Raw genomic sequence first — 27,730 nt, 5'->3', positions numbered from 1 at the left:
TCACCTCAACTATCTCATACCCCTGCAGTAGTGGTACTCCTTGTATATAGTCTCATTATTGTTATTTGTATGTGTTAATATTTAGTTTTTTGATAATTTGTCTTTATTTTTAACTTTTTAACTGAAGGACTTGAAAACAAAGCATTTCATGGTAAAGTCTACACCTGTTGTATTCGGTCCATGTGAAGAATAAAAATGGGTTTAATTTGATTACTTTCACCATTTTGAAGTAGTCAACTTACGTTAAGGTTAAGGAATGATTCCACATAATTCCAACAAGGTCATCAGGAAGGATCCACCAATGAATTATACTCGTGAGCAAACATTCCACAAGTGCAGGTGGCAGTTCTGGAGAGCTACTGGGTGTGCAGGGTTTCATTCCAGCCCTGCAGTAACCCACCTGATGCAGTTAATTATGGTCCAGAGAGAAGGTGGTGTATAGGAACATGGGAATAATATTGCTTTAGTTTTATTTATTTAACTAGGAAAGTCAGTTAAGAACAAATTATTATTTACAATGATGGCCTTCCCTATAAGGGCATTCAATCACAAATCAACGATTCTGATGATAAAATAAAAGTCTAGCAATTCATTGGAAGTTATCTGAATATGTGGAGTGTTGAGTTGACTTGGTGTTGGTACATTAGATGCGGAGAAGGAACTATTTCTAACTTCTCTGTTGATACATTGAACAGTATTGCAGTGCCACAAAATGCATTGAAACCTCTATAAGCTGATGAAACTACGGGAAATCTTGGCCCTTTTGAGCCAACATGGCGCCTAAGTTGCCAACTTGAAGCGTGGATAAATGTAGCAAATATTTTATTTTGTACTGCTTTGATTAATTTAAGTGATAAAACATAATTCCATTACATACAACAAGGGGTAGTCATATATCCAATAAAATGAAACGTAAACTTACAGACAATACTTTTTCTTAGATTTATAACAGGCAAAAAAAGCAATCTTCCTACACTGAAGTTGCCAGGACCCCACCCACTCCCCTCTGATCATGGCAGATGCGGGAAGTTACCAAGCCGGTTTCGGTATGTACGTTTACATTCATTTAATGTTAGCAAAACATTCTGTAAGGTGTCACCACTAGCTACTATTGGTCAGAGGTTGCACCACAAATTGTTTGTAAGTTTGCACGTATTCTGACGCGAACTAACTAGCTAGGTTATCCTGTGTGCAAGCAAGCTAACCAATGAAGGCTGCAGTTATTCTAACGAATAGCTAGCAAGCGACAGCAAGTTAACTTAAACATCAAACATAGCAAGACCAACACGTAGGGTGTCAACTTCTGACACGTAATTTAAATAGCTAAATCATAGCTAACCATTCGGGTTTAAGTTACCAGCTAGCTGACCATATCGGATTTTATTGAAACAATCCGGAAGTCCTGTCAAGATGCTCATTGGATATTTCTCCCTCGAACAGCCACGCTGAGCGCTCTAATTGGTTAGAATTAGTGGTGCAGTGTTTACAATCACGACAAGTGTGCTAATTTTGGGCTGATTAGAATTAAGCAATAACGCCCGAGGGGTTGTGTTATATGGTCATTATAAACTGTGTGGTTTTAGCACTGAATGCCGACATGGTATATCAAACCGTATACCATGGGTATGACATTTCTGCTCTCATTACGTTGGTAGCCAGTTTATAATACCAATAAGGCCCGTTTGTGATATATGACCAATATACCACGGCTAAGGACTGTGTCGTGTGTACAAACTGGGTGGTTCTGTTCGAGCCCTGAATGCTAATTGTCTGACAGCCATGGTATATCAGACCGTATACTACGGGTATGACAAAACATTTATCTTTACTGCTCTAATTACGTTGGTAACCCGTTTTATAATAGTAATAAGGCACCTCGGGGGGTTTGTGATATATGGCCATATACCACACCTCCTCAGTCCTTATTGCTTAAATATACTACGACTGTCAGCCAATCAGCATTCAGGGCTTGAACCACCCAATTTATAATAGAAAATATACAGCTATACTATCTCAAACACATAAAACAGGGAAGGCAACATCATTACTTGCATGGTTGCCAGTCTTTCAGTCTCAGCACTGATACAATACAGATCTCCATTGACCCTGTTCTCTTTCCTCCTACTTCTCTCCCTCATCCTTCTCTCCTTTCCTCCTCTCCCCAAACTAAACTCCCTCATCCTTCTCTCCTTTCCTCCTCTCTCCAAACTAAACCATCCTTCTCTCCTTTCCTCCTCTCTCCAAACTAAACCATCCTTCTCTCCTTTCCTCCTCTCCCCAAACTAAACTCTCCCTCGTCCTTCTCTCCTTTCCCCAAACTAAACTCCCTCATCCTTCTCTCCTTTCCTCCTCTCTCCAAACTAAACCATCCTTGTCTCCTTTCCTCCTCTCTCCAAACTAAACCATCCTTCTCTCCTTTCCTCCTCTCCCCAAACTAAACTCTCCCTCATCCTTCTCTCCTTTCCTCCTCTCCCCAAACCAAACTCTCCCTCATCCTTCTCTCCTTTCCTCCTCTCCCCAAACTAAACTCTCCCTCATCCTTCTCTCCTTTCCTCCTCTCCCCAAACTAAACTCTCCCTCATCCTTCTCTCCTTTCCTCCTCTCCCCAAACTAAACTCTCCCTCATCCTTCTCTCCTTTCCTCCTCTCTCCAAACTAAACCATCCTTCTCTCCTTTCCTCCTCTCTCCAAACTAAACCATCCTTCTCTCCTTTCCTCCTCTCCCCAAACTAAACTCTCCCTCATCCTTCTCTCCTTTCCTCCTCTCCCCAAACTAAACTCTCCTCTCCAGGCCCCAGGATGTGGCAGCACTGTGCCCTGCTCCTGTCCCTGTCCTTGCTACCAGTGGTATCTGGAGGAGCTGACTCCAAGGGTGTCACCACCAGTCTCACCACCAAGTGGGCCTCTACCCCTCTGCTGCTGGAGGCCAGGTAACATATGCTCAACACATACACAAGATAAAAAAACATCCTTTCTTTCTCTTCATACCCTCTTTCTCTTCACCCCCCACCCCCTCTTTTTCTCAGTGAGTTCCTGGCAGAAGAGAGTCAGGAGATGTTCTGGGATTTCGTCGAAGCAAATCAGAACATCAAAGGGGAACATGATGGTAGCCTTAATGTTTTATTTCACTGATAATGTTGATTTATGTAGCACTTGGTCTCTGGAAGATGTATTAAAGTGTTGTTCTGTTACAGATACAGACCAGGCGTATTATGACCTGATCGTGAAGAGAGCCAGTGCTCTGCTCAGCACAGTCCAACTCAACATGCTCAAGTTCGCCCTCTCTCTCAGGGCCTACTCTGCTACTGTACACTCCTTCCAACAAGTAATATTACTACAATACTACTAGATGACTACTCTCTCCCTCTCTGTGTGTGTCATCACTGTTTCTCGCCTCTCTCTCCTGTAGATAGCGTCCAACGAGCCCCCGCCCTCCGGCTGCTCAGCCTTCTTCAATGTCCACGGAGAGAAGTCATGTGACACGGAGAAACTGACTGCACTGATGGAGACTGCAGCAGAACGGTACAAACACACTGGGAGACACCCACACACAAACTGTGAATATCCACTTTGATTGATAAAGACCTCTGTTGAAGTGATAATAATTCATTAAATAGTCCTGATCTCATCCCTCTTTATCCCAGGCCTAAGCCCTACCTATTCAAAAGCGATCACAGGTTCCCGGGATCAAATCCCGACATTCCGGTTGTTATCCTGTATGCCGAGATTGGAAGTTCGGATTTCACAATGTTCCATCAGCTGATGCTGTCCAAAGCCAACAAGGGATTGGCCACCTATGTGCTTCGTCACTACCTGGCTGTAAGAAAAACACCGCAATACACATGATGGGAAACATAATTCCGACAGCATTTCGTGTTCATCTTTTCCTCTTTCTCTCGTTGCCAGTCTCCCAGCAGTCGTAGAGTGTATTTGTCTGGTTATGGAGTGGAGCTGGCCATCAAGAACCAGGAATACAAGGCTAAGGACGATACACAGGTCCAGGGAGCGGAAGTGAATGCTACACTGATGGGGGAGAATGACCCAGTGGATGAGGTCCAGGGATTCCTCTTTGGAAAACTGAAGTAACCAACCTACCAAAATGAAATGCTATTCCACAAACCCACTCTGCTTTGGAGTGTTATGGGTGGAGAAACTTCTTTCCCTCTCTTCTTCCCTCTCATTTTCCTCTCCGTACCTCTCCTCTCCCTCTCCAGGACTCTGTACCCTGAGTTGAAGGAGCAGCTGAAGGAGCTAAGGAAACACCTGGTGGAGAGCACCAATGAGATGGCTCCCCTTAAAGTCTGGCAGATGCAAGGTGGGCGGGACTTTATTTTTTCTTTGCCTCTCTTCTCCTGCATCAAGACAACTGTAACTACAGTAATCATCTCCTTTTCCCCCCACTATATTTAATTTTGTATCTCTTCGTGTGTCAGATCTGAGTTTCCAGACTGCAGCTCGGATCCTGGCTGCTCCATCTTCAGATGCCCTGAACGTCATGAGAGACCTCAGTCAGAACTTCCCTACCAAGGCTAGGTACACACACACACACGGAACACAAACATATTTTTTGATATCCCTGTGTAGTGTGTGATTCTGGTGGTTTCTCTCCCCTTCTCAGGTCCATCACTAAAACAGTGGTCAGCTCTGAGATACGTAAAGAGATGGAAGAGAACCAGAAGGTAAGAGCTCAGTCATCCATAGCTCTCCTTCTGTGTCTCACTCTACTACCCATTAACATGTAATGACCATACCGCTCTTCTTCTCTCTCTCCAGTTCTTTAAGGGAACTCTGGGATTGCAGCCTGGAGACTCTGCTCTCTTCATCAACGGACTACACATAGACCTGGACACACAGGACATCTTCAGGTACATACATACATACATACATACATACATACATACATACATACATACATACATCTTCAGGGACACACATTGACTGTGTGTGTGTGTGTGTGTTTCCAGTGTGTTTGAGGTTCTCCGTAGTGAGGCCAGGGTGATGGAAGGTCTGCGTTCTCTCCTTATCGAGACTCCCTTCATCCACGACATCCTCAAACTCAACGTACAGCCTTCTGACTCGGACTACGCTGTGGACATCCGCAATCCTGCTGTCAACGTAAGACACACCTACCCCTTTATTTAACCCTGACCATCCAACTATGTAATCCGTATATATACTGAACAAAAATATGAATGCTACATGTAAAGTGTTGGTGTCCTGTTTCATGAGATGAAATAAAAGATCCCAGAAATGTTCCATACCCACAAAGTTTATTTCTCTCAAATGTTGTGCACCAATCTGTTTACATCCCTGTTAGTGAGCATTTTTCCTTTGCCAAGATAATCTATCCACCTGACAGGTGTGGCATGTCAAGAAGCGGATTAAACAGCATGATCATTACACAGGTGCACCTTGTGCTGGAGACAATAGGCCACTAAAATGTGCAGTGAAACTGACAAGTATTTCTGTCTGTAAAAAAAGCCCTTTTGTGTGGAAGAACTCATTCTGATTGGCTGGGCCAGGCTCCCCCTATGCCCTCCCAGGCTCACCCATAGCTGGCCTCCTGCCCAGTCATGTGAAATTCATAGATACGAGCCTAATGAATTAATTGCAATTGACTGATTTCCTTATATGAACTGTAACCCAGTGAAATTGTTGCATGTTGCGTTAATATTTTTGTTCAGTATACAATCAAGCCGTTAAAAAAACATATATAACCCAACTCTTGTTTTTTGCATTGATAATTTTGATGATACTCTAATCTCTCTCTCCTCAGTGGATTAATAACCTGGAGACAGACAGCAGGTACGGCTCATGGCCCTACAGCGTCCAGGAGCTCCTCAGACCAACCTTCCCCGGAGTCATACGACAGATCCGGAAGAACTTTCACAACCTCGTGAGTAGATGATACGTGTGTCAGACCGCGACACCAAACATTTTTGGAACTGACAGCAAAAAGCAATGATGTCTTGTGTTTTAGGTGGTGATTCTGGACCCGACCCATGAGAGTTCTGCTGAGCTGTTGAATGTTGCTGAGATGTTCTACAGCAATAACATCCCACTCAGGTAGGGGGTGTGTGTTTCTGGTGGATTAAAAAAGTGACATATCGGGGTATAATCTTTGACGTATTGCATCTTTTTGACAATATCACAATATTATAACTCCTGTATTTTTCCTTCATAGCTCGTTCTCAATCTTTTTACATTGGGAGACAATTTTGTTTTTGCCACTTTTATTTCCATGACTTTTATTTTGTTTTCTCATGACTCTTGTCTCTCGTCTCCCTGCAGCAGACATTGAGCAATATGTCTGGAACATCGAATCACAATAAAATCACAGTATCGAATCACAATACATGTAGAAACGTGAGAATCGCAATACATGTAGAAACGTGAGAATCGCAATACATATAGAAACGTGAGAATCACAATACATGTAGAAACGTGAGAATCGCAATACATGTAGAAACGTGAGAATCGCAACACATGTAGAAACGTGAGAATCACAATACATGTAGAAACGTGAGAATCACAATACATGTAGAAACGTGAGAATCACAATAAAATCACAGTATCGAATCACAACACATGTAGAAACGTGAGAATCGCAATACATGTAGAAACACATGCATGTAGAAACGTGTGAAAACGTGAGAATCGCAACACATGTAGAAACGTGAGAATCACAATACATGTAGAAACGTGAGAATCACAATAAAATCACAGTATCGAATCACAACACATGTAGAAACGTGAGAATCGCAATACATGTAGAAATGTGAGAATCACAACACATGTAGAAACGTGAGAATCACAATACATGTAGAAACGTGAGAATCACAACACATGTAGAAACGTGAGAATCACAATACATGTAGAAACGTGAGAATCACAACACATGTAGAAACGTGAGAATCACAATACATGTAGAAACGTGAGAATCACAACACATGTAGAAACGTGAGAATCACAATGCATGTAGAAACGTGAGAATCACAATGCATGTAGAAACGTGAGAATCACAACACATGTAGAAACGTGTGAATCACAATACATGTAGAAACGTGAGAATCACAACACATGTAGAAACGTGAGAATCGCAACACATGTAGAAACGTGAGAATCGCAACACATAGCGTATCGGCACCTAGGTGTCGTGAGAGTATCGTGAGGTCCATCCCTAATAACCCTGCTGTGTGTGTTGTAGGATTGGACTGGTGTTTGTGGTGTCTGATGTTGATGAGATCGACGGTATGGAGGATGCAGGTGTGGCTCTGCTCCGAGCCTTTAACTACATCACAGAAGAGCTGGACGCTCCCGCCGCCTTCGACACCATCATCTCGGTGAGTCGGTCTGACCAATGAGAATCATTGATGAGTCTTTTGACCAATCCCAGCAATCTGTAACATCAGCCTGACCAATCAGATGGAAATGCTCTATTTGAATCTCCTCTCTAGATGTTTAACCGTGTGCCTAGCGGTGGGAAGCTAAGTGTGGGTGATGTCGTCAAGGTGTTGGAGAAGAAGTTTCCCTATGTGGAGGTCGGCAGCATTCTTGGACCAGACTCCACTTACGACGACAACCGGAAGGTATGGTTCTGCCTTTATGTGCCGTTATGTTTCTTGACATAACGGTATATGTTTTTCATGTACCGTCTTCCTATCTACCTCCTCCAGGAAGGGCGTGGCTACTACATGCAGACGGGTGTAGGTCCGTTGCCAGTGGTGATGTACAACGGAATGCCGTACCAGCGAGAACAGCTAGACCCAGAGGAGCTAGAAACTGTCACCATGAACAAAATACTGGATACTACCAGCTTCTACCAACGGGCTGTCTACATGGTGAGTTGGACGGACAGACAGACAGACAGACAGACAGACAGACAGACACTGACCTTCTCTTGTTGTGTCTTCCTAGGGTGAGCTGGCCACTGATCAAGATGTGGTGGATTTCATCATGACCCAACCCAACGTTGTCCCTCGTATCAACCCTCGAATCCTGTCGACTGCCAGGACGTACCTGGACCTATCTAATACTAGTGAGTTTTACACACACACACACACACACATATACACACACACACACACACACACACACACACACACACACACACACACACACACACACACACACATATACACACAGACGGAACCATCTTAACCACCTCTCTCTTTCCTCACAGATAACCATTTCATAGATCAGTACGCTCGCTTTCTGTTCCTGGACAGCAGAGAGAAGAGCACTGCTGTGGCTAACAGCATGAACTACATGACCAAGAAGGGTAAGAGATATATATATATATATATATATGCACACACACACACACACACACAGCTACACATGCAGAGCTTCATCTTATTGAGCTAAACATTTCAGCCCTAAATCTCTTGTCTGTCTATTCTGTTCTTTCTCCTCTGTGTTTTTGTTCGTCAGGGATGGCCCCCAAAGACCACCATGGTAACCCTTATTTCGTTTCCTGCACTTCCTCTCTTTCTCTCTCAACAGACAGTATTACGAGCCATAGTTCTGTGAATTCACCATATCTCACTTCTCAGCAACATTATCTCACCATCTTGCATGTGTGATGACATGCTTGGATGTGTTTGTTTCTGCCAACTGCCTTTGAGAGAGAGAGAGTCAGTCTTGCTCATACACTAAGAATTCAGATGGCACTGCAACATCAAACCTCGTACGTTTCAGGATCAAGGTCTGTGACCCTTTTACTCTAATCTCCTCCTCTTCAACTCTCTCTCTCTCTCTCTCTAGATGATGGCTACATCCGTCCAGTCACGTTCTGGGTTGTGGGAGATTTTGACCAACCTTCCGGGCGCCAGCTACTATACGATGCCATCAGACACATGGTATGATGATGTCACACTGATACGAGCACACATGATGTCACTGTAACACGACCCAAAAAATCCACACACAAAAAAACTACCATCTGACAGATTCTCCTAAATCTGCCTTCAACAGAAAACCAGTAACAACGTGCGATTGGGCCTGATCAACAACCCTAGCGACAGCCCATCCGAGGACAACAGTCATGTTGCCAGGGCGATATGGGCCGCCATGCAGACCCAGACAGCTAACAACGCTAAAAACTACATCACCAAGCTGGCTAAAGAAGAGACCGCTAAGGCACTGGAGACTGGGGCCGATGTCACACAGTTCACTGTCGGGGTAAAGAGTTTACACACACTCGCATACACACACGTTATACACCGTTCTGTCTCACCCTTTACTATACTGTCCTACACTAAAAACAATCATTTCTTTCTCCATCTCTCCAGGGTATGGACGTTGCCTTGTTTAAGAGTGCGTTTGAAGGTCCTAAGTTTGACTTCCTGCTGTCTCACGCTGTCTACTGCCGAGACGTTCTCAAGCTGGGGAAAGGACAGAGAGCAGTCATCAGCAACGGACGGGTGAGTGGGCAACACACACACACACACACACACACACACACACACACACACACACACACACTAGCACGCTTCCTACTGTGATTGAAGTGTCACAATGGCATTTCTCTCTCTCTGCCGACAGATCATCGGTCCGCTAGAGGATGGGGAGGTCTTTAACCAAGATGACTTCCTCCTATTGGAGAGTATCATTTTGAAGACCTCGGGAGAGCGAATCAAAAGCAAGGTCCAGCAGTTTGGGGTGGAGGAGGACAGGGCCAGTGACCTGGTGATGAAGATTGACTCTCTGCTCTCCTCTCAGCCCAAAGGAGAGGCCAGGATAGAACATGCCTTTGCTGATGACCAATACAGGTACTGGAACTAATCAAACATTTCACTTCATGTTTTTATTCATTGCCTATATACTTTCTGCTTACCTCTGTCTGGTCTATGATTGGTCCACAGTGCTGTAAAGATCCGTCCCACAGAGGGAGACGTCTACTTTGACATGGTTGCCGTGATAGACCCAGTAACCAGGGACGCCCAGAAACTAGCTCCGCTCCTATTGGTTCGTACTGCTTCAAATAATTGTCACATAAGAGTATTTGGAGTGACAGAACTCCTGTCTCACAGCCATCTGTCTCTCCGTGTTTCTCTCTCTACCAGGTGTTGAAGAAGCTGGTCAATGTGAACCTGCGCGTGTTTATGAACTGCCAGTCCAAACTCTCAGACCTGCCTCTCAAAAGGTGAGCAGACCCCAGCTACATGCAGGTCATCCTGTTTTAACTGCTGGGACTTCGTTTCTGTTGTCTTACTTTCCTTACCCTTAGAGGTCCCTGGTAGTACCTGAGGGTTTTTCCTGTGTTTCTCTAAACCCTCCTCTCTTCTCCCAGTTTCTACCGGTATGTGTTGGAGCCTGAGGTGTTGTTCCAGACTGACGGTAGTTTCTCCCCTGGTCCCCTGGCTAAGTTCCTGGACATGCCTCAAACTCCCCTCTTCACACTCAACCTCAACACCCCTGAGAGCTGGATGGTGGAGTCTATACGCACTAGATATGACCTGGACAATATCTACCTGGAAGAGGTGTGTTAACTGTGCTGTTTTGATTTTAGGATTGTGTTATTTATAGCACGGTTGCCTTGGCTAATGTTGTCCTTCACCTCTTCAGCTGGAGAGTGTAGTGACTGTGGACGGAGTATTCTGGTATTTTTTTTTTAAAGGTTTCATAATGGTTCTCTATTCTCCCTGTCTAGGTGGACAGTATAGTAGCAGCAGAATACGAGTTGGAACATCTGCTGCTGGAGGGTCACTGTTTTGACGTGAGTACAGGTCAGCCCCCCAGAGGACTCCAGTTCACCCTGGGAACCCCCTCCGACCCTGTCATCGTCGACACCATCGTCATGGCCAACCTGGTGAGTCACCCCTGACCTCTAACCCTAACCTCTGTTGATAGGCAGACACCTTTCTATTCTCCGTTGTTGTGGTTGAACGAGGGCGTTGTGTTGTCGTCCTCAGGGTTATTTCCAGTTGAAGGCTAACCCAGGAGCCTGGATCCTGAAGCTGAGGAAAGGACGGTCTGACGAAATCTACAAGATCTACAGGTACGGAAGATCACATCTCGACATATCCAACCGTCTTCAGTTTAGCACATGACTAGTGGAACCAGGCGTGTTAGTGCTGGGTTGGAACGAAAGCCTGCACAATGCACACCCTGTTGTTCCTCTCTCTGACCTCACATCCTCTCTTCCAGTCATGATGGAACAGACTCTCCAGCCGACGCTGATGACCTCATCGTGGTGCTGAACAACTTCAAGAGCCGGATCATCAAAGTCAAGGTACTGCTCTGACCCCAGCTGTAGAGTACAGCTTTCATATTGTTGGTTGCTTGCCAGGTCCCAATAAAGCTTAGGTCGAATTCAAGTTGATCAATAAGTCCATTGCTAAGTAATGTATTGGTCGTGTGTTGATCAGGTCCAGAAGAGGCCAGAGAAGTTCAGTGAGGAGCTGTTGAGTGATGGAACCCAGGAGAACGACTCGGGCTTCTGGGAGTCACTCACCAGGTGTCTCTCTCTAAGCATCCAGCTCCACCCTTTACATCTACTGTTTCATACCTATTTGATCTCTGCTGAATCTGATGGTGTTTATTCTCTCCCTGTCTTTCTCTCCCCAGAGGGTTTACAGGAGGTGTGAAGACGGAGGAGAGTAAACAGGAGAAGGATGATGTCATCAACATCTTCTCTGTGGCTTCTGGACACCTCTACGAACGTTTCCTCAGGTACGTGTGTGTGGTTTTTCCAAGTGTTTGTCTGTTGTAATCCCACAATTTGTTCTCTCTTTTAGGATCATGATGTTGTCTGTTCTAAAGAACACCAAAACACCAGTCAAGTTCTGGTTCCTCAAAAACTACCTGTCCCCAGCATTTAAGGTAGTTAAGTATAAAATATAAATATATACTCCTCTCCTCTAGGAGTTTACTTTGAGTGTGGCGGTATGAATAGGGTTTCCAATATTGAGTTTTCATTGAGTTTACTCCAGAATAAATGTTATTCCCACAGGAGTTTATCCCGTACATGGCAGAGCAGTATGGTTTCCAGTATGAACTCGTCCAGTATAAGTGGCCGCGGTGGTTACACCAGCAGACCGAGAAACAGAGGATTATCTGGGGTTACAAGATCCTCTTCCTGGATGTCCTGTTCCCTCTGTCCGTCGACAAGTTCTTATTCGTGGATGCAGATCAGGTACACACACACACACACACACACACACACTCAATGTCCATGTCTCTGATTTGCGTAAAGCTGAGAAGTACTCTTTCCTCTCTCCTCCTACAGATAGTGCGTACCGACCTGAAGGAGCTCCGTGACCTTGACCTTGAAGGAGCGCCGTATGGCTACACACCGTTCTGTGAGAGCCGAAGAGAGATGGACGGCTTCCGCTTCTGGAAGTCGGGCTACTGGGCGAGTCACCTCGCTGGACGCAAATATCACATCAGGTAACTGATTGTGTGTGGTAAAAGGATGTGTGTGTGTGTGTGTGTACATACCGACGTGTGTGTAACCCTCTGTCTCTCCAGTGCTCTGTATGTGGTAGATCTGAAGAAGTTCCGTAAGATAGCAGCAGGAGACAGACTGAGAGGACAATACCAAGGCCTGAGTCAAGACCCCAACAGCCTGTCCAACCTCGACCAGGTGTGTGTGTGTCTATTAAAAGTGAATATGGGTGTATAACATTCAGATTTTTGATATTCCCAAACAACCTTTGTGAAGTTAAATATCCTCCAACTCTGTATTTATATTTCTAATATTGTCCTATTCTCTGTCTCCAGGATCTGCCTAATAATATGATCCACCAGGTGCCTATCAAGTCTCTGCCTCAGGAGTGGCTCTGGTGTGAGACTTGGTGTGACGACAACTCTAAGAAAAAGGCCAAGACTATCGATCTGGTACGAAGTGTGTGTGCAGATTCTAGTCATGTCTGTGTTTTTACACTCCACTGTGTTTATTTGGACGGTGAAGCTAAAATGTTTAACCCTTCCTCCAGTGTAACAACCCCCAGACCAAGGAGCCCAAGTTGCAGGCAGCTGTTCGTATCGTAGCAGAGTGGAGCGACTACGACCAGGAGATCAAACGCCTGCAGAACAGAGTCCAGGAGAGAGGAGCAGAGAACCATACCACACAGAAGGACAAGCCAGGTACATACATAATATAACACTGATTGGCAAACCTATACAGTTGACTAATCCCGCTCTCTGTCTCTCCCAGATGGTACACGTATAGAGTTGTGAGACCAGTGGATGGAAGATGTGGCTGTTCTCCTTTGGAACAGCATTGACAGACCGATTACAAACCAATAACCATTCAATCTTTTATTAGTATTTTCTCTGTTGTGAGTGGCAAGGATATGGGACAGGGAAGGGGTGATGGGTGGGGATGATATGGGGTGACTGTTAGTAGATGATAGGGGTGTGTGTTTGTGTGTGGGTCTGTAAAAAATCTGACATTTCCAACAGTCCCCCCCCTAATATTTTTGATCCATCCGTGTTTGCACTGATTAGGACACCTTCTTAAACAACTGTCTGTGGGTAGAGGTTTGAGCTTAGGAGTTAAACCACACTGATAAATAGCAGCTCATCTCATTGTGAGATTAGTTTTTGTCCTGTTCTATGCCTTCTGTTTCTGTGCTTTAGACTTCAGTTGTCCATGGCCTGTGTCAAACTCAGGGAAAGATGGTTTTGGCCAATCAATCCGATTCAATCTCCTAATGACAATACAAAGAGGACTGGAGCGACATTTTATTTAATGTGAAACAGACATTAGTTCTGTCATGTAGTAAAATAGGGATTCATTTCTCTACAATTTACCTGCAACATTCAGAATGTTGCATCCTTGTGAGCGTGATGTGGAGTTAAGGGATGTGTGGGTGAGGACTGGTGGGGACGTATCAGCGACAGATGGCACTGGGAGTTCCGTGATCACTCAAATTGATTGTAACAGTGCCTTGAAAGGCAGCAGGCATATGACTAGAATGTTGTAGTTCAGGGTGGCCAATCTTATCCACAAAAGGTCTGTGGGTGCAGGGTTTTGTTCTAGCAACACACCAATTTCATCTAGTCGGTCTAATGATGATTAATGGGCTTGTTGAATCAGACTGCTTGACTGGAACAAAGCCTAGGGTCAGATTGGCCACCCCTGCTGTAGTTAACTCCTGTTCTCCGCTGTGGTCTGTTCTGGAGTAAACACTTAGTCATCCAGCCAACCGCCGGCTGTTTCCATTCTTTGTTTTGGCTAAATATGTACTCTTAATTGTGGGAAATCAATATTTTGTAATAAAAATCAAGGAACCCAACAACACTAGTCATTTAGTGATCCCTCTTACGCATGTTGGTGTTTCCTTTCTCTGTTTTACTGGTAAGACATTTGGATTATACTCTTATACACCGTGCCATCTATAAGAATACAGTAATGGCTGGAGAATGACTACAGATTTACTACTAAAAGGCTGGGTTTACACAGGGCAGAATGACATTTGTACCTTGTCAGCTCAGGGATTCAATCTTGCAACCTTTTGGGTACTAGTCCAATGCTCTAATCACTAGGCTACGCTGCCACCCGATCTGTCCTCTCATTGGCTAGAACGATCCCCCACCTGATCTTGCCTCCTCTCGAATACCTTCTACTTTTGAAGACATTTATTTTCATTGTTAGAGAGGGCACTTGAGTATCTTGACAATATAACTGATAATCTGTGGTTTAATTAAACAAACAGTACTGTAATGAATGGCTGAAGAACGGTGTGTACTGTTTTGGGAAAACGTGTCATTCAGTACAAACTGTCACACAACGTAGCAACCTTTTGAAATAACTGAATGTACCCCAGAATTGGACAGCCTGTGTAAACACATCCTACTTATCATTTATTCAAAATTCTAGTTTGCAATGCAGATTGTATTACATAGTGGGAATAACAATATACAAATAAGAATATGATTAAAAGCAGAAACCTCTTAAATGTGAACCTCTTCCCCATCGAGTGATGTTTAAAAGCCTAACTAATGAAGGTATTGGGTTGCCTGACGACACCCTGAACCTAATTCTGCTGCTCTATTCATCACTACATACATTGGCTTTAGAAAGTATTGATACCATTTGACCACATTGTATTACAGCCTGAATTCAAAAATATTTTTTTAAACTTAATCACACCCATCTACCCAAAAGGGATAACATGTTTTTAAAAATGTATTGAAAATTAAATCTCTAATTTACATAATTCACACCCCTGAGGCAATGCTTTGTAGAAGCACCTTTGGCAGCGATTCCGTATTTTAGTCGTATGTCTGTATCAGCGTGGCACATCTGTTAAATTAGATGGGGAGTGGTGGTGAACAGCAATCTTAAGTCTTTCCACAGATTTTCAATGGGATTCAAGTCTGGGCCACTCAAGGACTTTCACATTCTTGTTCTGAAGCCATTCCAGCATTGCTTTGGCTGTATGCTTGGGGTCATTGTCCTGTTGGAACGTAAATCTTTGCCCCAGTCTAAGGTCGTTTACACTCTGAAGCAGGTTCTCATCAAGGATCTGCCTGTATTTGTCTCCATTCATTGTTCCCGCCATCCTTACCAGTCTCCCAGTCCCTGCCACTGAAAAGCATCCACATAGCAGGATGCTGCCATTATCATGCTTCACAAAAGAGATGGTATGTGCCTGGTTTTCTCCAGACATAGCGCTTTGCATTCAGGCCAAAGAGTAAAAGTGATCTTATCATACCACAGAATCTTTTGCCTTATTCTTTCAGTCGTTCATACTTTTCTGTAACTCCAGGGGTGCTGTCATGTGCCTTTTTCTCAAGGAGTGGCTTCTGTCTGGTCACACTCCCGTAAATCCCAGATTGGTGAAGTGCTGTAGAGACTGTCATCCTTCTGACAGGGTTTTCACCTCAGTCAAGGAACTCTAGTTCTTTCAGAATGGTCATTGGATTCTTGGTCACCTCCCTGACCAAGGTCCTTTTTTACCCGGTAGCTCAGTTTAGTCGGACGGCCTGCTCTCGGCAGTCTGGGTAGTTCCACAGTTTTTCCATTTCCCAATGAGGGAGACCACTGTGCTCTTGGAAACTTTCAACACTCTAGAAATGGTTTTATACGATACCCTTTCCTGGATATATGCATCATCACAATTCTCTCTGAGATCTATGGACAGTTCCTTGGACTTCAGGGTATAAGTTTCTGCTCTGACAACTGTGGGACCTTTCGAAAGAAACACACCTGTCTATATAAAGCCACAGGTGAACTCCAATGAAGTTGTAGTGACGTGTCAAGGATGATCGAAGGAAATTGGATCCACAGGAACTCAATTTGGATCGTCATATGAAAGGGCTGTCAATTCTGTATTTCATTTTCTATACATTTGCTAACATTTCAAAAAACATTTTCACACTGTCATTATGGGGTAATGTGTGTAGAAAAAAATCTATTTAGAATTCAGGCTGTAACACAACAGACTGTGGCATAAGTCAAGGGGTATGAATACTTTCTGAAGGCGTTGCCATCCTAGAAGTCGTTTGTGCGACTTCAAAATGAGGAGCATTGTACAAAACAAACTCATCAGCGATTAGATAGTCTAACAAATCTTATCAATGCAAAGTATCAAAAGTGATAACATCGTCATGGAGGCTGGCGCTGGGCCAACCCATCGATTTCTGGGACCAATCAGAACGGTCAGAATGGTGTTTGTATTCTAGAAATCTAAGGCAAATCCAGACTCATAGTGGAGAAGAAACGTCAGTTGGCTGGATCGATGTAAATGGGTAGCCAGGCAAGGTATTGGGTTTTGTCTGTAGCGTTCAGTGGTGCATCTGATCTGTTGATGCCCGCCCTGCCCTAACTCTGGGTCGCTGATACCTCACAGGTGGCAGCCAGCTGGAGAATTTGTTTGACCTCTGCAGCTTAAGAGCGCATTTCAGGCAAACGTATACACTCTCTGAAGGTTGTAGTTGGGAACCTTTCATAGGCCCACCTGATAATCAGAATATCAACATTAAAGCTGTAATATGTAACTTCTTAGGCGACCCGACCAAATTCACATAAATGTGTGTTATAGATCTGTAATTCTCATCGAAATCAAGTCTAAGAAGCGATAGATATGTTCTAGGTGCGCCATTTCTACACTTCCCGTTCGGAAGTTGCCTCTTCCACTTTCGGTTTTGGACACAATATTTTTGGTTCTGGAAAATATATTTCACAACCGGTATAGATGGTACCATTGTACGCTATCCTTGCTTGTTATGTCACAAACTGAAATTAGGCGATCTATTCGAATTTTAGCAACCAGGGAAATTGTGGAGCGATATCTGCATTGTGCATCTTTAATACAATATAGCTGACTGCAAACCACTTATGGGGAAGGCCCATCATTTAACAATGAACGCTATTGATAGTATACTATGCCTTTTTGAAACAATTTTAAAACACATTTAAAATTTTAAAAAAATTAAATACTGCTATGAAAACAGTAATACTCAGACTTGTTGTGCATCAGCAACAGTCTGTCTGTGTCTTTTCTACAGTCTGTGGTGGCAATAGAAATTAGAAATCACATTGGGTGGGTTCCTGCAATGCCAAACACCACTTCTGCATTATAGATCGAGGAAATCTGAGACACCAGAGTAGTGCCTCTTCTCGTGCCGTTTTCTGTCGCCATCTTGAGAGAAGCGTTGCCCACAGACAGAGCATTGGTATGGTTTCTCTCCAGTGTGAACTAGACTGTGTCTCTTCAGTGACTCTTTTCGAAAGAATCGTTTTCCACAGTCTCCGCACTGATGATTTCTCTCTCCAGTATGAACCCTCCTCACGTGTCTCACCATGCCATCTATGCGAGTAAATGTCTTTCCACATTCCAAACAGGGATAGGTTGCTCTTTCTCCAGAGGTATGTGTTAATATATGCGTTTTGTACGATTTTGTATATGCAAAACTCTTCCCACACTCAGTGCAGTGATATGGTTTCTCTCCAGTGTGTACTCGCATGTGTATTTTAAAGTTGTGAATCTCCTTCCCACATATTGTGCACAGAAATTTCTCTCTTTTTCTCAAATGTGTTCTCCTGTGTCTTTCAAAAAGTCCCTTGTACAAGAACTGCTTGTCACAGTCAGGACAGTGGAGGATCTCTCGGTGTACTAAAAAGTGTGCTTTCCAATCAACCAGGTCTGAAAACCTCTCCTCACACTTTGAACAGCTGTAACTTTTCTTGTGTGTTAGCTGATGTTTTTCAAGCTGTTCCAATCGGACAAAGCTTTTCACACAGTCAGAGCAGCGGAAATTACGTTCCTCCTTCATGTGTGTTTTTTGGTGTGACTTAACATGATCTAATCGCGCAAAACTTTTGTCACAGTCAGGGCAGTCGTAAGGCTTCTCTCCTGTATGTGTTCGCTGATGTCTTATAAGACGATTCTCTAGTCTGAAACTCTTACCACAGTCGGAGCAGATGTATGGCTTCTCTACAGTACTGAAACTCTCGGTCCAGTCATCAGAAGTACCTTCAGGGTCCTCTTCATTCTCCTGCGTTGTTTGGGGTTGTTGCAGTTTTTCTGAGTGTTGATTCTTTCGAACTGAACTTTTGTAAGGGGAGTCTTTGCCTGGATGTGACTGGCCCATTCTTTTCCCTGGTGCACTAGCTCGCATTTTACTCTTCTGCCTGCCTCTGCTGGCTGTTCTCTGATGTGTGTGCACACAGTCTACATTCATTTCAGTTTGATGGTTTAGTGTGACATTATGTTCCCCTTTAATATGTATTTTTTGGTGTAATTTAAGATTATCTAATCGAGCAAAACGTTTCTCACAATCAGGGCAGTGGTGAGGCTTCACTCCTGTATGTATTTCTTGGTGTAATTTAAGTTTATCTAATCTAGCGAAAGTTCTGTCACAAACAGGGCAGTGGTGAGGTTTCTCTCCCGTATGTGTTCGCTGGTGTCTTATAAGATCCCTCACTTTTCTAAAGTTCTTACCGCAGTCAAAGCAGTAGTGTGGCTTCTCTCCTCCAGGACTGAAACCCTCAATCCAATCATCAGAGTCATCAGTATCTAGGGGCTCCTCTTCCTTCTCCTGTACTGTTTTGCTATGTGTTGGTGTTCTCTTTCCTGGAGCTCTAGCTCGTACTTTACTCTGCTGCCTTTTACTCCCTCTGACTTTGCTTAATGTTTTCTGCTGTGTGAGCACCCAGTCTACATTAGATGCACTGCTGGAAGCTTTGAAGGTATTCTCCAGCTGGTGTTTTTCAAGCTTCTCCAATAGGACAAAACTTTTCACACAGTCAGAAGAGTGACAAATCTGTTTGTCTTTTGCATGTTTTTTTTGGTGTGACTTAAGCTTATCTAAACGAGCAAAACCTCTGTTGCAATCAGGGCAGTGGTGAGACTTCACTCCTATGTGTATTTCTTTGTGGATCTTTAGCTTATCTAATCGAGCAAAACTTCTGCCGCAATCAGGGCAGTGGTGAGGCTTCTCTCCAGTATGTGTTTGCTGGTGTAATTTAAGCTTATCTAATCGAGCAAACCTTCTGTCACAATCAGGGCAGTGGTGAGGCTTCTCTCCAGTATGCGTTTGTCGGTGTCTTATAAGATCCCTCACTTTTTGAAAGCTCCTACTGCAGTAGGCGCAGTAGTGGGGCTTTTCTTCTCCAGGACTGAAGCCATCAGTGTCATCAGTATCTAGGGGCTCCTCTTCCTTCTCCTGTGTTGTTTGGGGTTGTTGTAGCCTTTCTGAGTTTTCATTCTTCTTCTCTGATTGGCACTGGACATTGGCTGGGCATTGATGCTTTCTATATGAAAGCACACAGCCTTCATTTTCTCTTCTGCTGGCAGTTTTTAAGTTATTCTCCTGCAGGTACTGTTGCTTTTCCACAATTTCATTTTGACGAATGCGTGTGACAGCTTTATCCAGTGTTAGTTCTGGGTCCATTTGTAATTGCTTGGACAGTGTTCTGTCAAGTAAGCCTGCGACTAGTCTGTCTCTTATCATCTCACTGAGCAGAGCTCCATAACCGCAATGTTCTGACAAACAATGAAGTGCAGTGATAAAATCATCAGCTGTCTCTCCTGCTTCTTGTTGTCTTTGGTTGAATTTAGTTCGTTCTAATATTACATTCCTCCTAACTGCCAAATGTCCATCTTGCTGTTCATTATTAGAACTGTGGAAGTGTTCCCCCTTGATCAGGTTGTCATCTTGCAGGTCTTCTGAGGTGTCCATCTCCTCTTCCTGGAAAAACATTTTAAAATGGCATAATTACTAGTAGGTCTATCGTCTCTGTTCTCTAAAACATTAATTTTGTAATATATAATAGTCTACTTTTCGATACAGTTAAAGTCCAAATCAGAATAGAGAGCATTCAATAAGTAGCTAAAAAAATAACTTAGGGTCTTCACATTTTTACAGTAGTAGCTAGTTCTAATCACTTGAAATACCTAGCAGTATCAAGATGATAATGTAGTGTTTTTCATTAGGTCTATAGATCCCCATAGCATAGCCTACCCAGTGGGCATATGACATGATAAAATAAAATAAAAATTCTGTTTGAAATCTGGTCAGGATGTATTTTTTATGACATCTTTTCGACGTCATAAAAAAAGACTTCCTATTTGGGTTGAAATCTTGATTGATCTACTTACCAGTTGTCTAAAGCATGAAACACACAGAATCTCACTGCCATATATATTTATCACTGAGGGAGGCCTTCTCTTGCAAGAACAAAAGCAGTACCTGCTGGGTGCCATCCCGGTAGCGACAAACCTATCGTTTCTACTCGTAGAAGCGCAATACTTGTCAGTGGCCAACAACTGGACTTTAACCCAATCAGACGGCATGAACCCCCACTTGGGGGACCAACAGGAGTGGCATATATAGGAGTGACAACAAAAGGGGAAGGAAAATAGGAAATTGTCTCCGTACATCCACGGATGAGCCAGTCACACTTCAAGTGCAATGTATGCTATGGGATGGTAGCTAGCTAAGTGCACAGACACCACTGAATACTTACTGCTTATTACATTACACATCAAATCTCCTATTCGTGGTCAGTATCTGAAGCCCAGAGCAGACTTGTTTAGAAAGAACAGTGTGTTTGAATTAAGAGTTATCATCGTCTGACTCTCTGATGCAGCAGTCCAGTAGGTGCTGAATAGAATGAGCTGCTTATCAACTAGCTAGCCAACTTTACATACTATAGAAAACCAAAGCCTTTGTTGACACGAGAGTTCAGAGCAGCCTGTTAATTACAAACAAAACAGCAAAAGCACGGTCTTCGTGGGAAAGGCGCATCATTAAAAACATTGGTAAACAACTGGTTGCAGTTCAGAGCCAACCTGGATAATAAAGGAGATCCTGAAGGAAATCTACAAGTATCAATAGCTTTATGCTATGGAGGAACAACATACTCCATCGTGGAAAGATCCAGCTACCTCACAAACACTGGACAGAGGAACTCTGCCTAGAAGGTCAGCATCCTGGAGTCGCCTCTTCACTGTTGAGACGGGTGTTTTGTGGGTACTACTTAATGAAGCTGCCAGTTGAGGACTTGTGAGGCGTCTGTCTCAAACTAGACACTCTAATGTACTTGTCCTCTTGCTCAGTTGTGCACCGTGGCCTCCCACTCCTCTTTCTATTCTGGTTAGAGACAGTTTGCGCTGTTCTGTGAAGGGAGTAGTACACAGCGTTGTATGAGATCTTCAGTTCCTTGGGAATTTCTCGCATGGAATAACCTTCATTTCTCGGAACAAGAATAGACTGACGAGTTTCAGAAGAAAGTTTTGTTTCTAGCCATTTTGAGCCTGTAATCAAACCCAGAAATGCTGATGCTCCAAATACTCAACTAGTCTAAAGAAGGCCAGTTTTATTGCTTCTTTAAAATCAGAACAACAGTTTTCAGCTGTGCTAACATTATTGCAAAAGGATTTTCTAATGATCAATTAGCCTTTTAAAATTCTAAACTTGGATTAGCTAACAAAACATGCCATTGGAACACAGGAGTGATGGTTGCTGATAATGGGCCTCTGTACGCCTATGTCGATATTCCATTTAAGAAATCTGCAGTTTCCAGCTACAATAGTCATTTACAACATGAACTATGTCTACACTGTATTTGACAAAGTAAGACTGGATTTTATTTATAAAATCGAAAGTCGGAAGTTTACATACACTTAGTTTGGAGTTATTAAAACTTGTTTTTCAACCACTCCACAAATGTCTTGTTAACCTCTCTGGGGTAGGGGGCAGTATTTTGAAGTTTGGATGACAAACGTGCCCAAAGTTTGGATGACAAACTGCCTGTTACACTGGCCCAGAAGCTAGGATATGCATATGCATGGTAGTATTGGATAGAAAACACAAAAGTTTCTAAAACTGTTAAAATAATGTCTGAGTATAACAGAACTGATATGGCAGGCAAAACCCAGAGGACAAACCATCCCCCCAAAAAATGTCAGCCTACCAATCAATCAATCAATCAAATTTTATTTATATAGCCCTTCGTACATCAGCTGATATCTCAAAGTGCTGTACAGAAACCCAGCCTAAAACCCCAAACAGCAAGCAATGCAGGTGTAGAAGCACGGTGGCTAGGAAAAACTCCCTAGAAAGGCCAAAACCTAGGAAGAAACCTAGAGAGGAACCAGGCTATGTGGGGTGGCCAGTCCTCTTCTGGCTGTGCCGGGTGGAGATTATAACAGAACATGGCCAAGATGTTAAAATGTTCATAAATGACCAGCATGGTCGAATAATAACACTGTTTCTAATGGCTGTCATGTTTATCATGAGGCGAAATCCTCCCATATTGCAGTTCCTAGGGCTTCCACTAGATGTCAACAGTCTTTAGGAAAAACTACAAATTCTAGCTATTTTTTCTAAGTGGCTCCCATTTTGGCTGTAGTGTTTATGTGCGTGGATGAGAGCGCGTTCTTTGATGTTTATCTCCGGTAAACACAATAACGATTCTCCGTCTTAACTTGTATAGTTTATTTACGTATTAGGGTACCCGAGGTTTGATTATAAACGTTGTTTGACTTGTTATGGAGAAGTTTATTGGTATCGTTTGGGATTCATTTTGTATGCATTTTGAAGGAGGGAATCCGGTGGATTATTGACTGAAGAGGCGCCAGCTAAACTGAGATTTTGGGGATATAAAGAAGGACATTACCGAACAAAAGGACCATTTGCGATTTAGCTTTGGAGTGCCAACAGAAGAAGATCTTCAAATGTAAGGCATTTATTATATCGCTACTTCTGACTTTCGTGGCGCACTTGCCTGGTTGAAATATGTTTTTCATGCTTTTGTATGCGGGGTGCTGTCCTCAGACAATTGCATGGTGTGCTTTCGCCGTAAAGCCTTTTTGAAATTTGACACAGCAGCTGGATTAACAAGAAGTTAAGCTTTATTTTGATGTATGACACTTGTATTTTCATGAATGTTTCTATAATTTGAATATCGCGCTCTGTAATTTCACAGGATGTTGGCCAGGTGGACGCTACCATTCCACCTGCCGGTAAGAAGTTAAAACTATAGTTTTCGCAAGTCGGTTAGGACATCTACTTTGTGCATGACAAGTAATTTTTCCAACAATTGTTTACAGACAAATTATTTCACTGTATCACAATTCCAGTGGGTCAGAAGTTTGCATACTCTAAGTTGACTGTGCCTTTAAACAGCTTGGAAAATTCTAGAAAATGATGTCATGGCTTTAGAAGCTTCTGATATGATAATTGACATCATTTGATGTGGATGCATTTCAAGGCCTACCTTCAAACTCAGTGCCTCTTTGCTTGACATCATGGGAAAATCAAAAGAAACCACCCATGACCTCAGAAAAAAATTGTAGACCTCCACAAGTCTGGTTCATCCTTGAGAGCAATTTCCAAACGCCTGAATGTATCACGTGCATCTGTACAAACAATAGTACGCAAGTATAATCACCATGGGACCACGCAGCAGTCATACCGCTCAGGAAGGAGATACATTCTGTTTCCTAGAGATGAACGTACTTTGCTGTGAAAAGTGCAAATCAATCCCAGAACAACAGCGAAGGACCTTGTGAAGATGCTGGAGGAAACAGGTACAAAAGTATATATATCCACAGTAAAAACAAGTCCTATATCGACATAACCTGAAAGGCTGCTCAGCAAGGAAGAAGACACTGCTCCAAAACCGCCATAAAAAAAGCCAGAGTACGGTTTGCAACTGCACATGGGGACAAAGACGGTACTTTTTGGAGAAATGTTCTCTGGTCTGATGAAACAAAAATAGGACTGTTTGGCCTTAATGACCATCGGTATGGTTGGGGGGGAAAGGGGAGGCTTGCAAGCTGAAGAACACCATCCCAACTGTGAAGCAGGAGGGTGGCAGCATCATGTTGTCAGCGTGTTTTTCTGCAGGAGGTACTTTTGCACTTCACAAAATAGATCACATCATGAGGGAGGACAATTATGTGGATATATTGAAGCGACATCAAGACATCAGTCAGGAAGTTAAAGCTTGGTCGCAAATGGGTCAGTGGACAGTGACCCCAAGCATACTTCCAAAGTTGTGGCAAAAAAAAGGACAAAGTCAAGGTATTGGAGTGGCCATCTCAAAGCCCTGCCCTCAATCCTATAGAACATTTGTGGGCAGAACTGAAAAAGCATGTGCGAGCAAGGAGGCCTACAATCCTGACTGAGTTACACCAGCTCTGCCAGGAGGAATGGGCCACAATTCACCCAACTTATTGTGGGAAGCTTGTGGAAGGCTACCCAAAATGTTTGACCCAAGTTAAACAATTTAAAGGCAATGCTACCAAATACTAATTGAGTGTATGAGAACTTCTGACTGGGAATGTGATGACAGAAATAAAAGCTTAAATAAATAATTCTCTATTATTCTGACATTTCACATTCTTAAAATAAAAGTGGTGACCCTAACTGACCTAAGACAGAGAATTCTTACTAGGATTAAATGTCAGGAAAAAATGAATTTGGCTAAGGTGTATGTAAACTTCCAACTTAAACTGTAAAAGCACTAAACTGCTCTCTAAAAGCTTCACTTAATCAAAAGTTTTACTGATTAATAGGCCTAGGTCTTTTATTTCAATATCCTACTTCAATCCACCAGGATTTACAAAACCATATAGGTATTTGTACATTACATTTAAGTCATTTAGCAGACGCTCTTATCCAGAGCGACTTACAAATTGGTGCATTCACCTTATGCCATCCAGTAGAACAGTCACTTTACAATAGTGCATCTAAATCTTAAAGGGGGGTGAGAAGGATTACTTATCCTATCCTAGGTATTCCTTAAAGAGGTGGGGTTTCAGGTGTCTCCGGAAGGTGGTGATTGACTCCGCTGTCCTGGCGTCGTGAGGGAGTTTGTTCCACCATTGGGGGACCAGAGCAGCGAACAGTTTTGACTGGGCTGAGCGGGAACTGTACTTCCTCAGTGGTAGGGAGGTGAGCAAGCCAGAGGTGGATGAACGCAGTGCCCTTGTTTGGGTGTAGGGCCTGATCAGAGCCTGGAGGTACTGAGGTGCCGTTCCCCTCACAGCTCCGTAGGCAAGCACCATGGTCTTGTAGCGGATGCGAGCTTCAACTGGAAGCCAGTGGAGAGAGCGGAGGAGCGGGGTGACGTGAGAGAACTTGGGAAGGTTGAACACCAGACGGGCTGCGGCGTTCTGGATGAGTTGTAGGGGTTTAATGGCACAGGCAGGAGCCCAGCCAACAGCGAGTTGCAGTAATCCAGACGGGAGATGACAAGTGCCTGGATTAGGACCTGCGCCGCTTCCTGTGTGAGGCAGGGTCGTACTCTGCGGATGTTGTAGAGCATGAACCTACAGGAACGGGCCACCGCCTTGATGTTAGTTGAGAACGACAGGGTGTTGTCCAGGATCACGCCAAGGTTCTTAGTGCTCTGGGAGGAGGACACAATGGAGTTGTCAACCGTGATGGCGAGATCATGGAACGGGCAGTCCTTCCCCGGGAGGAAGAGCAGCTCCGTCTTGCCGAGGTTCAGCTTGAGGTGGTGATCCGTCATCCACACTGATATGTCTGCCAGACATGCAGAGATGCGAGATGCGATTTGTAGTTGTCAGAACCGTCCAGAGTAGTGATGCTGGACGGGCGGGCAGGTAGCGATCGGTTGAAGAGCATGCATTTAGTTTTACTTGTATGTAAGAGCAGTTGGAGGCCACGGAAGGAGAGTTGTATGGCATTGAAGCTCGTCTGGAGGGTTGTTAACACAGTGTCCAAAGAAGGGCCAGAATTATACAGAATAGTATCGTCTTTGTAGAGGTGGATCAGAGACTCACCAGCAGCAAGAGCGACATCATTGATGTATACAGAGAAGAGAGTAGGCCCAAAAATTGAACCCCGTGGGACCCCCATAGAGACTGCAAGAAGACCTGGACAAGAGGCCCTCCGATTTGACACACTGAACTCTATCAGGGAAGTAGTTGGTGAACCAGGCGAGGCAATCATTTGAGAAACCAAGGCTATAGAGTCTGCCGATGAGGATGTGGTGATTGTCGAAAGCCTTGGCCAGGTCAATGAATACGGCTGCACAGTATTATTTCTTATCGATGGCGGTTAAGATATCGTTTAGGACCTTGAGCGTGGCTGAGGTACACCCATGACCTGCTCTGAAACCAGATTGCATAGCGGAGATGGTGCGGTGGGAATCAAAATGGTCGGTAATCTGTTTGTTGACTTGGCTTTCGAAGACATTAGAAAGGCAGGGTAGGATAGATATAGGTCTGTAGCAGTTTGAGTCAAGAGTGTCCCCCCCTTTGAAGAGGGGGATGACCGCAGCTGCTTTCCAATCTTTGGGAATCTCAGACGACACGAAAGAGAGGTTGAACAGGCTAGTAATAGGGGTTGCAACAATTTCAGCAGATAATTTTAGAAAAAGAGGGGGTCCAGATTGTCTAGCCCGGCTGATTTGTAGCGGTCCAGATTTTGCAGCACTTTCAGAACATCAGCCAGCCAACGAGAGCATACAGGTCGCAGCGGTGCGTAGTATGTTGAGTGTTGGAGGCTATTTTATAAACGACATCGCCGAAGTCGAGGATCGGTAGGATGGTCAGTTTTACGAGGGTATATTTGGCAGCATAAGTGAAGGATGCTTTGTTGTGGAACAGGAAGCAGATTCTGTATTTAATTTTGGATTGGAGATGTTTAATATAATTTGGGAAGGAGAGTTTACCTTTTAACTAGACACCTAGGTATTTGTAGTTATCTTCATATTCTAAGTCAGAACCGTCCAGAGTAGTGATGCTGGATGGGCGGGCAGGTGCGGGCAGTGATCGGTTGAAGAGCATGCATTTAGTTTTACTTGCATTTAAGAGCAGTTGGAGGTCACAGAAGGAGAGTGGTATGGCATTGAAGCTTGTCTGGAAGTTTGTTAACACAGTGTCCAAAGCAGGGCCAGAAGTATACAGAATGGTGTCGTCTGCGTTAGAGGTCGACCGACTATGATTTTTCAACGCCGATAACGATTATTGGAGGACCAAAAAAGCCGATACCGATTAATCGATTACCCGATTTAAAAAAATGTATTCGTAATAATGACAATTACAACAACACTGAATGAACATAATAATAAATACATCAATAAAAATAAATTTAGCCTCAAATAAATAATGAAACATGTTCAATTTGGTTTAAATAATGCAAAAGCAAAGTGTTGGAGAAGTAAAAGTGCAATATGTGCCATGTAAAAAAGCTAACGTTTGAGTTCCTTGCTCAGAACATGAGAACATATGAAAGCTGGTGGTTCCTTTTAACATGAGACTTCAATATTCCAAGGTAAGAGGTTTTAAGTTGTA

At 43.6% G+C, this 27,730-nt stretch overlaps 2 protein-coding genes across 4 annotated transcripts in view; one reads left to right on the top strand and one right to left on the bottom strand.

The window, feature by feature from the left end:
- The first annotated feature begins 925 nt into the window (after positions 1–925).
- On the top strand, positions 926–14,673 carry LOC118375678 (UDP-glucose:glycoprotein glucosyltransferase 1-like). Of its 3 annotated transcripts, none has more exons than XM_052499350.1 (39): positions 926–1,046; positions 2,791–2,929; positions 3,026–3,105; positions 3,194–3,324; positions 3,409–3,521; positions 3,644–3,818; positions 3,906–4,081; positions 4,214–4,314; positions 4,433–4,532; positions 4,618–4,678; positions 4,773–4,864; positions 4,964–5,114; positions 5,776–5,895; positions 5,980–6,065; positions 7,207–7,342; positions 7,457–7,588; positions 7,676–7,840; positions 7,917–8,037; positions 8,182–8,280; positions 8,433–8,456; positions 8,766–8,860; positions 8,976–9,182; positions 9,293–9,424; positions 9,546–9,772; positions 9,866–9,968; positions 10,067–10,146; positions 10,294–10,483; positions 10,654–10,812; positions 10,916–11,001; positions 11,151–11,235; positions 11,372–11,460; positions 11,571–11,675; positions 11,741–11,825; positions 11,956–12,138; positions 12,232–12,392; positions 12,474–12,588; positions 12,726–12,842; positions 12,941–13,091; positions 13,162–14,673. In XM_052499350.1, exons 1-39 carry the CDS (start codon positions 1,013–1,015, stop codon positions 13,182–13,184), a joined length of 4,629 nt encoding a protein of 1,542 aa, XP_052355310.1. In that variant the 5' UTR covers positions 926–1,012; the 3' UTR covers positions 13,185–14,673. The 3 variants fall into 3 exon arrangements, with proteins under 3 accessions (XP_052355310.1, XP_052355311.1, XP_052355312.1); XM_052499352.1 differs by lacking the exon at positions 926–1,046 and adding an exon at positions 1,122–1,140; XM_052499351.1 differs by lacking the exon at positions 8,433–8,456.
- Positions 14,674–14,778: 105 nt separating this feature from the next.
- LOC118375674 (zinc finger protein 585A-like) overlaps positions 14,779–27,730 on the bottom strand; it is a 45,820-nt gene continuing 32,868 nt past the window's right edge. Inside the window, exon 2 of the mRNA XM_035762261.2 lies at positions 14,779–20,147. Within this exon, the coding sequence (XP_035618154.1) occupies positions 17,532–20,147 (2,616 nt within the window). The 3' untranslated portion in view covers positions 14,779–17,531. The remainder of the gene's footprint in view (positions 20,148–27,730) is intronic.

This window comes from Oncorhynchus keta, chromosome 37 (assembly GCF_023373465.1).
Source record: "Oncorhynchus keta strain PuntledgeMale-10-30-2019 chromosome 37, Oket_V2, whole genome shotgun sequence".
NCBI lineage: Eukaryota > Metazoa > Chordata > Actinopteri > Salmoniformes > Salmonidae > Oncorhynchus > Oncorhynchus keta.
Note: the sequence above shows the minus strand (reverse complement) of the source record. Positions and strands in the feature narration are given on the sequence as shown.

Bases quoted from the DNA above. Each gene is read 5' to 3' on its own strand.
- LOC118375678 (XM_052499350.1), top strand. From the start codon at position 1,013: ATGGCAGATGCGGGAAGTTACCAAGCCGGTTTCG. The intron at 9,969-10,066 runs GTTCGTACTGCT...TCTCTCTACCAG, and splicing joins AACTAGCTCCGCTCCTATTG to GTGTTGAAGAAGCTGGTCAA. The intron at 11,236-11,371 runs GTACTGCTCTGA...TGTGTTGATCAG, and splicing joins GCCGGATCATCAAAGTCAAG to GTCCAGAAGAGGCCAGAGAA.